The sequence below is a fragment of the Schistocerca serialis genome, chromosome 9 (assembly GCF_023864345.2).
Source record: "Schistocerca serialis cubense isolate TAMUIC-IGC-003099 chromosome 9, iqSchSeri2.2, whole genome shotgun sequence".
Taxonomy (NCBI): Eukaryota; Metazoa; Arthropoda; class Insecta; order Orthoptera; family Acrididae; genus Schistocerca; species Schistocerca serialis.
This window is the reverse complement of record NC_064646.1, coordinates 215,209,957-215,226,556: the sequence shown is the minus strand read 5'-3', so window position 1 is coordinate 215,226,556 and position 16,600 is coordinate 215,209,957. Positions and strand designations below refer to the sequence as shown.

The 16,600-nt window shown below is 38.4% G+C and overlaps 1 protein-coding gene across 4 annotated transcripts in view; it reads right to left on the bottom strand.

Annotated features, from left to right (window-relative positions):
* LOC126419820 (small G protein signaling modulator 1-like) overlaps positions 1-16,600 on the bottom strand; it is a 275,459-nt gene that overhangs the window by 53,257 nt on the left and 205,602 nt on the right. For all 4 annotated transcript variants that reach the window (XM_050087048.1, XM_050087049.1, XM_050087050.1 and 1 more), the window contains 2 exons: positions 6,611-6,703; positions 4,352-4,467 (listed from right to left, as the gene is read on the bottom strand). In XM_050087048.1, coding sequence (XP_049943005.1) covers positions 4,352-4,467; positions 6,611-6,703 — 209 coding nt within the window. The remainder of the gene's footprint in view (positions 1-4,351; positions 4,468-6,610; positions 6,704-16,600) is intronic.

The window sequence follows — 16,600 nt, the reverse complement described above, 5'->3', positions numbered from 1 at the left end:
CTCAACTACAACACTAAGACTTTAGACCAAAGAGAGTAATAACACAAATGCAGTATAGGGTGTAACAGAGTGAGGTGGAACCACCATTTTTGTTCTTGGACCACTTCTAACATCAATATTTTTTTTTTTTTTTTTTTATTTCATTTGCTCCAGCTTTGTGAACAGAATATATATGAAAGTTACACAAAATGAATACTTTCTCATTCAAGCAGCAAGTCATAAAATTTTATTGGTCACAGAGTAATTTCACAAGCACTGATAAAAACAGTACAGTTAGTTTAACCGGGAATAATTTTCATAAATAAATCTTCACAATTTAAGATTCATCAAGAACTTGTAGAGATAAAGTTTGCAGTGAGTTAATTGATATTTCTGGCTAAATTGGTATAGCTCATTTTGTAGACCTCATTTTCCTCTTCTCTACAAGCATTTTTTCCTGAAAAACTTTTCATTTTGAAAATTATTCATGACCAAAATTCTCTTGTTCTGAAATATTTGAATCTTAATTTGTGATTATTTCCGAAATTCAGTCTATGGTTCTGTAGTAGCCATGATTTTTCTGATTCCATAAATGCCCAATTCTAGTAGAAGAACTTGTGAAATTGCTAATTATTCAATTTTTAACATTTCTTGGACACTACTATGAAAATAACAGCTCTGCCATTGCAGTTGTGAGAAGCCTTAGAAGCTGGCAGAAGCCAAAAACCTTGCAGCAATTGGCCTGCTTATGCATTATGAGCCAATCCAGGTTGAGCACTGGAACACCGATACCACAGCAAAAGGCTACACTAGAACTGGCTGGCCAGTTCCGCACCTTTGAGTGACAGACTTGTTATATATGTCCACAGAAGCGGTACATCAGCACAACAAATGACCACTTAATCAGAATAAATACCCATCATTTCTAGCCAAAAGTGTCCTAGTTTGGCAGCACCAACCACAAGAAGAGCACTATGCCAGGTGGTAATATTGTTCTGCAGGCAGCCACTACGAGGGTGGACCTTCACTATCGTTAGTCCAAATGAAGGATCTGAGTCCATCTCCATGGATTTCCCACTTGTGAGCCACCTTCCAGCTCTCTCCAGCCACAGCAGACTTCAGCCCTGGAGGACAGCTGTTTGAGACGAGGGCAGTGCAGCCGCTCATCCTCCTACGCTGGTGCAGGTGATATGGTACCGCATGCCTTCGCTTACAAGGGCAAGTTCCTACTTATGAGGACTGACATCCCCTGCAAGAATAACATGGGGCCTCAGTGTTGCTGGCATTCCTTTCTGCAAGCAGCAAGCTGTGCATAGCTGGTGCGCATGCTGCTGCAAGTACTCTGGGTGTCAGCATTCCTCCAGCTGTTCATTTCACAGCTGCTTCTGGCCACCTGCTGGGTTCAGCTACTCTCTGTGTGCTGCCCTCATCATGTGCCAAGGGGGGACAAGGTCGCTGCATTGTTGTAGCTTGAGTCTGAATAAAGTATTTGACAAATTATACTGTTTTTATGAGATACCTATGGCCAACATCCTGACAATGACCCACCACCGTTATCCAACCCTGTTACCACAGAGGCCACCAACCCAGAAGGGTTGATCACACACAGCAACTGCACACAGCTTCACGTCATAGCTGCAGTTCGCAGTGTCAGCATACAATGAAATCAGTTATCAAGATCTCTTGTTGTGTTCGGAGGAGATGGGTCAAGGCACAAGGCACAACTTAAGGATAGCATTCATGAAGCCATTAGAAACAGCTTATTTATTGCAATTCTGTGACAATGGTAGGGAAAACAATTTGCTACCAGTAAGGCGTTCACAGTGCTACCAGGGCATTATAACAATACTGTGCAAAGGATAGATTGCTACTCACTTTATAGAGGAGACACTGAGTCACAGAGAGGTACAACAAAAAGACTGGTATACAATTGAGTTTTTGGCCATGCATTATTGTGAACCAGCTTCTCCGTTTTCAAGCCCAAGAAGAACAAATAAATTTACTGTTCCTAAAAACTTCATGTTTTGTAAATTACAGCCCACAACATCCACTAGAAGAACATATCACGTAAATAAATGTGATAAACCTCAGAGATTAAACTGGCAAAGAACATGTTGTTATACTAATAACTGTATTATTGCTTGAGGGAACTAGATTATGTTATTTGAAAGAAGGATGGAAGGAATATTAGAGTTTAATGCCCTGTAGACAGCGCAGGCATTAGAGACAGAGTACAAACTCAGATTACAAAAGGGTGGGACAGGAAATTAGACTGTGCCCTTTTTCAAAGGAACCACCCTGCACTTACCTGAAACAATTTAAGGAAATCACGGAAAACCAAAATTGGAAAGGGCAGATGGAGATTTGAACTGTCATCCTCCCAAATGTGAATCTAGTGTGCTAACCAAGGTGCGTCCTCGTGCTCGATCATTTGAAAGAAGACAACAATACAAATCTTATCTGAGACAGTAAGTGTGTCACCACATGTTGAAGGTGACTAGAAAGTTTCTCATTGCAGGGCACTAAATAACACAATATTAAATAGTAACACCTACAAAATAAAGGATCCATTAAATAAATTATCCATCGTCTTTAGTGAGCATATGTTATGGTATATGTTAGAGTATTTTCCGGTAACATGGGTAAGCCAAATCTGTATTAAAACTGAAATGTATTATTCTAATAACATAATACATTTATTGACAACAAATAAAAAATAGATAACCTTATTTGGGTTTTGCTGGTTAACGGTTTCCATTACAACTTAGTAATAAATCAAAAGTCCTAATGACTATGTGATGGATGCTGCACATACCAGTAAAATACAATATATTTTAATATGTTTCCACTGTAATATCACACGATATTTGGCACACATTAACAAATAGTGTGTGACTAAAATAAGTTACATTTTTTCCAAAGTACAAGAAGTTTGATTTTGAAATTTTAAGAATCAAAAAAATGTTTTAGGAAAATTCATCAATTTTATGAATATAGTTAAGTAGCACATATTTTAAAGCTTTTAAGAAACTGAATAAAATGATAAATTTAGCTCGGTAAGTCAAATAATTTTTGAGATATGATTTTTTAAGGTTTCAAAATGTGACAAAGTCTAACAATTTTGGAAACTTTACAAATGAATAACTACAAAATGAAAGGCCCAAAAAATTTAATGTCGGATTTGTCATGAAGAGAACTGTTACTAGCTATGTACAAAAATTGTCAAAATCTAAGATGTCAAGAACCAGGGTATTGGCTAATTTTCCTGAGACTGAACCTAATATTGTATTCTAAATCACAAAGTTGACACTACATTACATCTGAAAAACCAAACAAGTATATTTAAAATGTCCTCTTCCAAATATAGTGCTCTATTTTACATTTACTACTGAGCTCAAAGAAACATATGTGACAGCTGTAATATATTGACAACAACCTCTATGAATTTTAATAGCACTGGATAATTATCTTTCAACTTCAATTAATTATAATTATATTTCTCTCAGCCAGTGTACATATTATTATTTGCTACTGTCATCACTCTACTGGTTAATATTAGTAGCCTAGTTGATGACAAGGAGAATTAATTTGGTTACAATAATACATACTGTTATAAGCACCTATCCTGGCTCAACCACCTGCACAAAAAAAGTAAAGGATTGAAAAAAATTACAGCAAACAATGATATAAGGCCAAAGTTGCAGTTGTGAAATAAATCATTTCTACAGTCAACAGCAAATATGATGCCCTTTAAGGAATGATATTTCATTTGGGTAAACTATGTAGAGAATTTAATAATTCAAAATGAAGGAACAAAATTAGAAACCCATTTACATATTTGAAATAATGTTCACCTTATATTAACACAGAAAAATCCTAAAATTCTGCATCTCCACTAAAACGGCATTAACATACAAAAGGGTTCCATACTCTGAATCCCCTTGATATAAAAGAAGGTAATAAAATAGCAAAATAATACAAATATAGCAGGAAACAAATTATGAGAATAAAATAGAATGAAGGAGGCACAGCAGTATAGCATTTCAGAAATAAAAATAAGTTTGCTGAAATGGTACACCAACAATGGACAACAAGTAATGATACCTCAAAAAATAGAAAGGAACTATGACATGGATACAAATATAACAAACTTCTAACAAACAGTGTAGCTTTCAATATTACAATGAAAACTAAAGATGACGGTGGAACATTCATTGGGAAGATTGTTATAAAAGACTGATTCAAAATGGACTTGGTCTCAGGTGAGGCCTTTGTGTTTTTGTCAAATGTCAAGATTAAACAGAAGCACCTGGTGTACTTGGAGATACAAGTGAAATGTTGGTGAGAGGAAAATACATTTGGAAATACCAACCGAGTAGACTCCACCTTGTGAACTCGCTGGGGATACACAGGAAGAGCGAGCAGACTCCTCCTCTTCTACAGCAAGAGTATCGTGTTCTTCAGGATGTGTCTCAAGCGTTCTCTCCCCTGTGACCAAAATAAGAAACAAAACTATGTAAATGGAAACATTCAACTTTGTTTTATAAACCACATTAATGAAGTTTGCCTATTTCCTCTGTAAGATACCTGTATGTTACTTGGTTACTTCCAACTTCACTTCAAATTGAAAATCATGATTCAGTAAGCATAATCTCCCCATTAATAATAAGTCCATCAAATACACTATAAAGAACACCATACAGGTAAAAACTGGAAGCATGTGAGTCTTCTGCAGATGGAAATAAACATTTTTACAAGGCCATGATTTGATTCTGAATAACCATTTCAAATTAACAAAGACAAACAGAATCTTGGTTAGTCACTGTTGCACTGTGACAATGGATTTTAGAACCCAGTATCCAATGGAAAAGTTACCAGAAGTGTTCTTTACTTACTTTTCATCAATTTTTCCCCTCATGTCTGCACAAAACTCTATATAAAGAACTGCCATGACTTGTGGTCAAGAAATATAAATGAACTGGACTGTGATAAAAATTAAATTATGTGAATTGAAATATACAACAAAATGTGTGCACAAGTAATATAGGCATAAAAGGTGTAATTGCCTATGAGGTGGAATTCTAAAATGGAAAACACAAAACAATACCCAAAGTAAACTGCAATGTACAACTGAATAGCTACAGTATCTCAAAGAAATATCTAAAATTTTATAGCATTAGTAGAATAACACAGTATTTTAACAACTTAAATAGAGCACAGAAAAAAAGGGGATAGGAAACCATGTAACATTCATTTCCCTTTTTCACACTACACATGTTCACTGAACCCACCTTTTACACACACACACACACACACACACACACACACACATTATGGAGAGACCCATTTAACCTGCACCATTACCACATGTGTTTTATGTTATGTTTGGCTGTGAAGTGTGTGTATTCAGATAATGGAAAAAACATTCACCAAAGTGTTGTTTTAAGAAGAGATAAATTTAATAGCTGCATACAATTGCATGGAGATTCAATGGTAGGCTGTACTTATCTTCAAAAAAAAAAAAAAAAAAAAAAAAAAAAAAAAAAAAAAAAAAAAAAATCCAGGTATCGCCGATAAACATACATTTAAAACTCTACACCTAGGTTTTGGAACAGTTAAAGGCAGAGCCCAGTTGTCATTTCTTGGCTGGTACTTAGTACAGAAGTTTCACTAGTGTTGAGTGCAGCAAGTTATATCAGATGAGATTTCTCTTTCTTGTGTGTATTCTTGATTGTCAATGGTGGCATGAGTGTGGGGAAAGCCACTGGGAATACACATAAATTCAGATCAATTAACACTTTACAAAAACAATTCTGTGATATTTGGGAAAAATAAATATAGAGTAAAAGACGACCACTTGTGATATGAAAAGAATACAGAAAAAATATCACATAGGTCAGTTCATATCAAGTATTAATATTCTTCATGAACTCATGATTCACAATCACATTTAGAAAACTAATTACAAGAATTAACATTTACATTTGTCAAACTGTAGCTTACATCACTTGAAGCAGAAGTTTTCACACAGAGTAAATTACAACTAAGAAATATGGCACACGGTTTAGTGTGAAATTAATAAAAATAAGTAAGCAAGATCCATAATGCAGAGAAATGATGTTTATTTGTTACAGAAATATTGCAAGAAAACATGCATGACATGGCCCAATTGCATAAAATATGAGTAAATGTACATTATACACTCAGCAGAGGATGGGCAACACCAGTGGAACACAAATAAGAAAAGACAGAAGCTCTACTTAGACAATACGACCAACTGTAAGCTTACCCTGGTTAGCTATGGGTCACATACTGAGATAGAAGTAAAGAAATTACAAAAATTTATTTCTTTTAAAACTCTGTGAAAAAAACCTTGTCATTGACAGGGCTTAGAACTTCATGAAAATCCATAAAAAAATAGAGCAATTCGGGTCACCATAAGATGATGATCAGCTGTTTGTGTTGGCACAAAATAAGAAATTTCAGTAAATTGATGTTAATCAGAAAAACTGCTATGTCATTTCCAAAAACTGTACATTTTGTTATTTATGTTAGAGAAGGTTTTACATTTTAGTGGTTTGCAATGCAATATGTATGATATGTCAGTTTTCAAAGGGAAAGTTACGCTTACCCATGTCATCAGCTAGAGGATCTGAATGTGTGCCACTGTCAAGTGATGGATTCGTTGTCACAATGACAGCTCCAGATTGTGCTGCTGTCTTTGCTGAAAACATAATCCAAAATTATCAGAAATATCTGAGTCACATGAAAACTGTGTAGTAAAACAACTTCATAAGTTTCTATATTATTCTGAAGTGTCAAAAACAAAAATTGTTGACATGTCAATGGAAAATTGCAAGGATAATTTTAGATCATGACTAGCATTATTAGAAATTATGAAATTTTTTCCTTTTATGGAGGATGTAACAGACCTATTGTTTCCTTTAATTTTATGAATAGCACAGATAAGATACGCTGGGCATACAGCCTGACAACTTATTGGTAGATGGGCCAAGCAAATATTTTGGTGGGTTTCAGGAGATGTGAAAAGACCAAAGTGATGATCTAGAAGGTGAGCACATGTGAACATGGCACTATATTATTTTGTCTACTACCTGCTTAAAATGATTATTACATGTGGACATGGCACTATATTATTTTATCTACTACCTGATAAACTGAAATGCATATGTCAGGTAGGAGTGGGAATGGGGATAGATGGGTCATTTAGCTTTAACCAAATTCAGCACTGAGTTGCTGTTTATATATGTTTGTGATCAATATTTGCATACTTTTCATTTGCTATGGTTGCCATCACTATTTTCAAAAGACTTGACACCAGTTTTTGTGTGTGTGTGTGTGTGTGTGTGTGTGTGTGTGTGTGTGTGTGCGTTCGTGTGTGTGTTCTAATTACAATAATAACTCAATTAACCGTCACTCTTTAAACCGTCAGTTTCCGATAACCATCAGTTTCTGATAACCGTCAGTTTAACCATCAGTTTCTGATAACCGTCACTGCATTACAGCATAATAATACTGTAATAACATAATGCTCTAAGGTGCAGTGATGCGTTCACTTTGTTTATTTACTCTATTTTAGTGGGAAGTGAATGTACCCGCCCGCCGTAGAATGGTACATAAAATATGACCTTCAGTTGACGTGCTAACACATCTCCTCCTTTTCTTGTCTTTGTCTCACTTGTGAGTCAACAATCACCACTGGATCGGTTTCCAGTTGTGGCGAGAAGACTGTAATTGTTGCAGTGTATCTAGCAGGCTGTGCCGTGTTACGTGTTTTCCACTCAAATAAGCTTTATTGACTAATATTATACACTACCGTATTTAGTGCAGGTGTGTGTGATACAGTGACTTGATAAAATGTCTGAAAAACATAAATGTGTTGTTTTAGGACTTAGTCAAAAACTTGAAATTATAAATCGCTTAAGAAATGGCGAAACCAACAAGTGTAGCGCTGATTTATGGTATTGGAAGAACAACAGTTAACGATATAAAACGTGATGCTGATGAAATAGAACAACATGTGTCAACAACGCAGAGTATGGATGGAGATGTGCGAACAAGAAAGACAATGAAACCTGCAAAATATGATGATTTGGACACTGCAATGCACCGATGGTTTATACAAGCAAGAAGTCAGGGGATTCCACTTTCAGGGCCTATAATAATGGCCAAGGCTGTTGAAATGAACAACAAACTTGATGGTGACTCATCTTTTAAAGCAAGTATCGGATGACTCGACAAGTTTAAATCAGTGGAGAAATACTCAGCGCAGATAGCTCTGTAATTGCCGAGTTCCGGGAACAATTTAAAGAAAAAATGGCTGAATTGAATCTTGTTAGGGAGCAAGTTTACAATTGTGATGAAACTGGGCTTCATTGGAAGGCTTTACCACAAAAGACATTAGCATCACACTCTGAAAAAGCTGCTCCAGGTTTCGAAGTACAAAAAGATCGCATCACTGCTATGGTTTGCGCAACTGCGACCGGCAATCACAAGCTACCCCTATTTCTGATTGGGAAATAAAGAAAACGTTGTGCATTCAAGAATTTGAATTTGAATGCCCTCCCTTCACAATACTACAGCCAGAAGATTGCTTGAATGGATCAATCAATTTTTTCTGACTGGTTTCACAAACAATTTGTACCTCAAGTTAGAGCACATTTGACTGAAAAAAAAAAAATATGCCACAGAAAGTGCTATTGCTATTAGACAATGTCCCAATGCACCCTACTTGTGAAACGAAAAGTGATGACGGCAACATAACATGTCTCTTCCTTCCAGCAAACACAACTTCACTTATACAGCCCATGGATCAGGGAATCATCAAAAACATGAAACATCTTTATAGAAAAATATTTATCGAAAGTTTGCTCTCATCTGATGAATCAACATCTGTAAAACAGTTTCAGAGATCTTACAGTATTAAAGATGCCATTTTAAATTTTTCCAGTGCATGGAGTGATTTGTCAATGTCAAATCTCAAGAACGGCTGGAATAAACTTTGGCCTCAATCTAGAGGTGAAGAATCAGAGGAACCTGAGTGTGTGACAGTTGATGAGATGGTCAATTTGTGCAATAATTTACAAATCAGCACACATTTGACGTCAGAAGAAGTATCAGAGTCGTTAGAGTGTGACAAAGTGGACGGGGGTTTTCGAATTTTGAGTGATGACGAAATTGTTGCCAGTGTAAGTGCCACCAAAGAAGAAGAAGGGGCTGATGAAGATGAGTGTTCAAACCATGAAGAAAAACAAACTATTAGTCATTCAGAGGCCGAAACAATGCTGTCTAAGTGTATAGAATGGTTTGAAAGTCAAGACGAGGCTAATGCAACGCAGGCACTACTGCTCCGAAAAATACGAAATATTGCCGCGGTGAAAGATCGAACATCAAAAAGGCAGAAGAAATTGACTGACTATTTCCAAGCTAGATAAACTATTTCACTTGTAAGTTTATAGTACAGTACAGTACTGTACATTACGTATTTTGCAACTTTTGTAGCTACTGTACGGATGTTTTTATCATGAAATAAATAGTTTTATTTGCTATTACAATCATGTTTAATTTGTTTTTGCTCCAAAATATTATTATATTACTGTGAGAGTGATGTGTGTCTATACATAAAATAATTGATTGAGGTTATGTTTTGGAGGAATACAGTGTTTCTGTTATCCGTCTATTCGCTCAACCGTCATGACCACGGTCCCAAAGATGATGGTTAATCGAGTTTCCACTGTACTCTTAGTTTCTTGTTTCCATTTCTAATTGTTCCGGTTATTTGTAAGAGACTTTTAATCTTATGGATAAGTTTCTATTGTTATGAAGAGAGACATCAATTATTTCTGACTCTTCCCTTATTATTATTTCACTGTATAATTGCATTCAATCATTCATATTCTCTTGAGCCTCTATACTAATCAACCATTTGATGCCTACTGCTAGATAAAATCATCCTCTAGGCCTTTACATAGTTTACAGTCATCAGCCTTATGCACACCAAGTTGCAAATGCATCTTCCATTAGACTGCCACATCGTTCTTTTTGTACCTCCTGTAATCTAGTAAAGTATTCTTTGGCCCACCTAGCAACTAGTTGTCAGACTGTGTATCATCATTACAACTTCATGATAATAATAGTTACGTCTTCCACTACAGACTACCCTGATACATTTGTTTCTATTTTAGTTTTTATTAGCAATTCCCAACATGCATCTAACTATAGCTATCTGAGAAATCGAGTATTTAATGGTTTTCATAGTGGAAGTCAATACCACCTGCCACAAACCATAAATGGAAGTAAACATTGATTGCAACATTTCTTTTTCACACAGATTGGAAGCTTAGTTTGGAAAACTATTTAATTTAGCAAAAGAGCTTAAGAACATTTTTTAACCCTCTGTTTGTTTTATTTGTTGTCCAATCAACTGTCGTATTCCACTGACCAAGATATAAAAATGCATCAACAGCTTCTATGACTTCATTGATATTTTGTCTAAGTTGATTTTTAGTATAGGATGGGATAGAAGCAAAGAAAGATTGTTGGGGACTTCACTGGATGAGATTAGAAAACCTTAGAACTTAACGGTGGAAGACAGGGTAAAATACAGGACACAGATTACTACTAAAACATCGCGCACAAGTTAATAAGAGTGAAAAGCTAAGCGCATTGTGTGTAACAGAGGTGGAATGGGGGATGGCAAAAAATAGACAAGTCAGAAAATGAAAGATGTAGAAAACTAAAATGGAGTGAAGAAAGGAATAGTTACTGTGAATAAATGCTCAAACAGAAGGAATTAATGTAAAGTAAGACCAGGTGGGTGGCGAAAAACAAGGACATGTTGCAGTGTTAGTTCCCACCTGAGGAGTTCTGAGAAACTGCTGTCTGGGGGAAGAATCCGGATGGTGCTTGTGATTAAACAGGCACCAAGATCATGACAGTCATGTTGTACAGCATGCTCTGTAACAGGATATTGTGTGCTGCCTGTATGCATTCTCCGTCCCTGCTCATTCACCCTGACTGATAACTGGGTGGTAGTCATGCCGTTGTAAAATGCTGAAAAGTATTTACATAACATATGACATGCGTTGTTTCACAGGTGAGTCACTCTTTGACGATAAATGTTTTGCCAGTTACAGGGCTGGAATAGGTGGTGGTAGGAGGGTGCATACAGCAAGTCTTGCAGCAGGGATGGTCACAGGGCTGGGAGGCATAGGGTAGGGAGATGGGTGCAGAAAAAGCATAGGGTCATAGCCTTGTCCAAGTAGCTGATTGATACAGTCAAGAGCAGGGTAATACAGGGTGACAAGTGGTGTGCTCTGCAGTTGTATTTTTGGAGGGATCAGTAGTACCAGAATTGGTTGTGATAGCCCAGGATATCCACTTTTGAAGTAGGCTGTTGGGATGATTACGTCTAGTGAAGGCTGAAGTGAGAGTGGAGGTGGTTTATTGCTGTGAAGAGTCTGCATCTAAACAAATACGTTTCCCTCAAATGCCAAGGCTATATGAGAGGGAACGTTTGACATGGAAAGGACGGAAACTGTCAAAATGTAAGTACTGTTGTTTGTCAGTAGGTTTGTGTAGATGGAAGTGTGTAGCTGGCCTTTGGTGAGGATGAGATCAATATCAAGCACAGTGGCATAGGATTTGGAATAGGACCACATGAAATTTAACTGGGAGAACCTATTTAGAGACTCAAGGAATTTTAACATATCAGCCTCACCGTGAGGCCACATGGCAAAGATATTATCAATGTATCTAAAACAAACCAGGGGCTGAAGGCTTATCATCCCACAAAATGGCATCAATGATGACAAGCAAGGCATGTTTTGAGAGTGGGATGGGCATGGATTTCAGACAATACAGGAAATGGTTGGTATCTTTAATATAGGAGGGAAGTCTTTGCAGGTATTGATCAACTGCTTTGAAGCCAGCAACTATAGGACGGCCAGGATGATTGGGTTTGTGGATCTTAGCACTAAGGTAAAAGGTGGGGGTGCATGGTTTAGGTGGGGTAAGAAGTTCTATGGTTTGAGGTGTAAGAGGCCTGAAGATTTTAGGAGGGACTGTAGGTCTGTTCAAATCACAGGAATGGGATATTGATGGCAGATGCTGTAAGTAGAGGTGTCAGACAGCTAGTGTAGGCCTTCACTAATATACTTCTGTCAGTTAAGTAACACAGTGGTATATCCTTTGTCTTCTGGGAGGATAATGATGGAGTCACCAGCTTTTAGGGAATGTAGAGCCTGGAGTTCTGTATAGGACAGGTTAAGGTCATGTTGTAGTGACCTGAGGAAAGTTGGGAAGCAATACTGGATGTGAGGAATTCTTGGAAGGCTTGTACAGGATGATTCTGAGGCAGAGGTGGTGAATCAAGTTGGGATCATAGTCGGAACTCTTCAAGGTTTGCTGTCGGAAAGGTTTTGGGACTGGGTTGCAAAGAGATGTTTCCAGTTGACATTACATGTACGTCCTTCATCAAAGCAGCATGGTTAAATGCAGGTTTAGGGCTGAAAGTGAGACCCTCGGATAATACAGATAATTCATGGGGGATAGTGTTTTGGGTGAGAAGTTGAGAACACTGTACTGTTGTGACTGGTTCTTATGATTATGGGTGAAGGCTGTGGGATGTTAAGAAGGTTGGCCATGCTCAGTCTGTAGTAGAGGAGTGGTGGCTGATGGTGTGGCTGTTTGTGGAGTTGCAGAGGGCAGGAAGGGAAACACCACTATCGAGGTAGTTTAAGATGAGGTGGAATAGGTTTTTGAGGTGAAGTCTGACATGTTGTTGCAGTCAGAAGTGGGCTCGGTGGATGATACCATTCAAAGGAAACATAACTGCAGGGGTTGGGTTGGGTTGTTTGGGGAAGTAGACCAGACAGCGAGGTCATCGGTCTCATCGGGTTTGGCAAGGACGGGGAAGGAAGTCGGCTTTGCCCTTTGAAAGGAACCATCCCGGCATTTGCCTGGAGCGATTTAGCGAAATCACGGAAAACCTAAATCAGGATGGCCGGACGCAGGATTGAACCGTCATCCTCTCGAATGCGAGTCCAGTGTCTAACCACTGTGCCACCTCGCTCGGTCAAACATAACTGCAGGATTTTGTAGAAGGAGAGAGGTCATGTGGAATGGAAACTGAGAGATGAGGCATGTAGATCACAGATTAGTTGGGTATGTGCAAGATATTGCTCTATTTGAATCTGTAGAGTAGGATTACATCCAGAAACAGGGATTTACAATGTTAGGCCTTTGGAAGTAACTCCAAGGGACATCAGGTTTCAAGAAACAGAATGTGGGACCTTAATTTTGATTGTGCAAATGCATGTTTTCAAAAAGAACAAATGTAATATGTGATGGGATTCATCATGGCAAGAGAGGACGATTTGGAGTGTTAGAAATGCTGGGAGTGGCAAGAACAAGGGGAAGAGGGTGGAAAAAGATAGAAAAATAGAAGAGAAACAGGGGAAAAAATCGGAAAAATCAGAAAAATTAACATGAAAATCATGAGAACAGACAATGGTTAACAAGAGACAATGAGTGTGTGAGAAGTTCTCACCAGAAGAGTGGTCTATATGATCTGAAAAGATGATTGCCCAAAAAAAAACACCCCACAATAATAGGCAAAGTCATGAAAAGAGACAAAATTTAAAAACTGGCCAATGAAAAGAGAAAGTCACAGGAGATGAACAAAAATGTGAAAGAATTGCATATAAATGGGGTAAGTGGAGGGTAGGAAAGCAAATAGCTGTCAAATCTGATAATAAGTCAGCGAGAGATGATTGGGAGAATATCCTGCAGTGTAGTGAACTGTAAGCAAATTATAAATAATGGTGGAATTCTTACATGCAAATTTGCAAATAATATTGGGCCCATTTACATGCACATAAACTGGTACCAGAAAAGTTGTAGTGGCAAAGTATTGATTAATCAGGGTAGTACAGATAAATAAATGATCAGAATAATGGCACAAAAGGTAGAAAACAGACCATAGTTTCAACAAGATAGGCAACAACAAAGACAGACAAGAGGATTACATAAGATGGAATGATGGCCATTTGGGCTAATACAACAACAAAAATAAACAGTTATTGATAAAATAATATAAATAGATAGATAAAAAATCTACTCATCCAGCAACAGCAGGTGAACACATGCACACACACGCACACACAAAAGGGTTTAACTTTTACAAGCTATCAGAGCCAGTGGCTCCTTCTTCTGGCAGAAGAGTGGAAGGGGAAGGAAGAGGGGTGAAGGAAAAGGACTGGAGAGGCTTAGAGAAAGGGGTACAGTTCAGAAAAGTCACCAAGAACCCCATGTCAGGGGATGAGAAGGAAATACTGATTGTTGGGGACTGCACCAGATGAAATTTGAAAACCTGAGAGCTTAAAGGTGGAAGGCAGGGTAATATGCAAGACAGAGATTATACTAAAACATTGTGCATAAGTTAATACGAGTGAAATGCTCAGTGAATACATTGCATTTTTTTTTTCTTCAACAGTTCTTTATTGAACATAATTAGAATTACACACATGGAAGAATGGTGTTTTCTCTACACACACTATTTTTCCATGTTATCTCCATCCTGTTATATGGCCTTCCTTCAGTGCAAAACAAGGGTGCGTATGCCCTGTTGGTAGCAATCCTTATCCTGGTGGTGGAGCCAGTGCTTCACTGTGTTAATCACCTCCTCATCGACCTCAAAATGCCTTCCACAAATGGCATCCTTTAATGGTCCAAACAAGTAGAAATCTGAGGCAGCTAGGTCAGAGCTGTAGGGCGGATGGGGTAACATTGTAAAATGCTGTTTTGTGATGTGCTCAACAGTCCTCAGTTTTGTGTGGGGATGAGTGTTATCGTGTTGCAGCAAAACGTCTCCTGGGTTTCTGTGGCACCAAAGTCACAAGAAGTGCATGTTGAGTTTTGTTAATGTGTTGACATATGATTCTGCAGTAACGATACCGCCTCTTGGCATCACATCAATGAGAATCACACCTTCACAGTCCCAGAACATGATGATCATGACCTTACAGGTGGAAGCAGTTGCTTTGAATTTTTTCTCCTGTGGGGAGTGGGAATGGCACCATTCCGTCGACTGTAATTTTGTTTTGGGCTCAAAATGGTGAACCCAGGTTTCATCACCTGTCAAAATCCAGGACAAGAAGGCCCTCCTCCCATCAGCTTCAAAACGTTAAAACAAATCAAAACAAATGTTTTTTCTGTGTGACTTGTGATCCACCATTAGACTCCATGGGACCGATCATGACCACACTTTTGAATATCCAAGAGTGAAAATAATTGCATCCACACTGCCTTTGCTGATTGACAGATGCAGCGCCACCTGCCATGTCATAAAGCATCTGTCCTCACAAATGACATCATCAGCTCATTGCAACATGTCAGGTGTGACAGCTGTAGATGGAGTCCCCATCACTGCAAATCATGGAGCTCCACACAACTGCCTTCTGGTGACCTCACCCCCTGTGCCCAGTGACTAACTGTACTTCTGTCGACAGCAGATGCTCCACAGACTTTGCACAAGTGATTGTGTATATTCCCCACAGTTTGTTCCTCTGCAGTGAGAAGTTTAATGATGGCATATTGCTTGTAATGTACATCACTTACAGATGCCATTTTTAAACTGTCCTGCAGCTACGCTATCTGTGAGAACTGACGGAAACTTGTCGTGCTCCCTCAAGAGACTTCAGATAATACATACATAACATTTCACATTCGTAGCATTGCTTTTGACCGGGAAAACAAATGTGATGCATTGCTTCCTGGGCAAACATTGTATTCAAGTCAGAAAGTGAAAGATGTAGAAAATCTAAAATAGAGTGAAGGAAGGAGTAGTTGCTGTGAATAAATGCTGAGGTGGAAGAAATTAACATTAATTAAGGACAGGTGAGTGGTGAGAACCAAGGACATGTTGTAGTGCTAGTTCTCACATGAGCAGTTCTGAGAAAATGCTGTCTCGGGGGAAGAATCAAGATGGCACATGTGGTGAAACGGCACTGAGGTTATGACTGTCATGTTGAAAAGCATGGTCTGCAACAGGATATGTGGTAGTTATGACAACATAAAGGGCCGAATGGTGTTTACACAACAGCTGGTATATGACATGTTGTTTCACAGGTGGCTCTCCCTTTGATGGTGTATGTTTTGCCAGTTACAGGGCTGGAATAAGCGATGGTAGAAGGGTGCATAGAGCAAGCCTTGCAGCAGGGGTGGTCAGAGGGGTAGGAGCCATAGAGTAGGGAGATGGGTGCAGGAGGAACATAGGGTCTGACAAGGATATTGTGGAGAATGGGAGGGCGACGAAAAGCTATTCTAGGTGTGGTCGGCAAAATCAGAGACAGAATGGATCTCATTTCATGGCATGATTTTAGGAAGTCATGGCCTTCTCGAAGTAGCTGAATGATACATTCAAGACCAGGATAATACTGGGTGACAGGTAGTGTGCTCTGAAGTTGTTTCTTGGAGGGATCAGCAGTGCCATGGTTGGATCTGATGGCCCAGGAAATCAGCTTCTGAACTAGACTGTTGGGATAATTATGTCCAGTGAAGGCTGAAGTGAGAGTGGTGGTGGTTTACTGCTGTAAAGAGT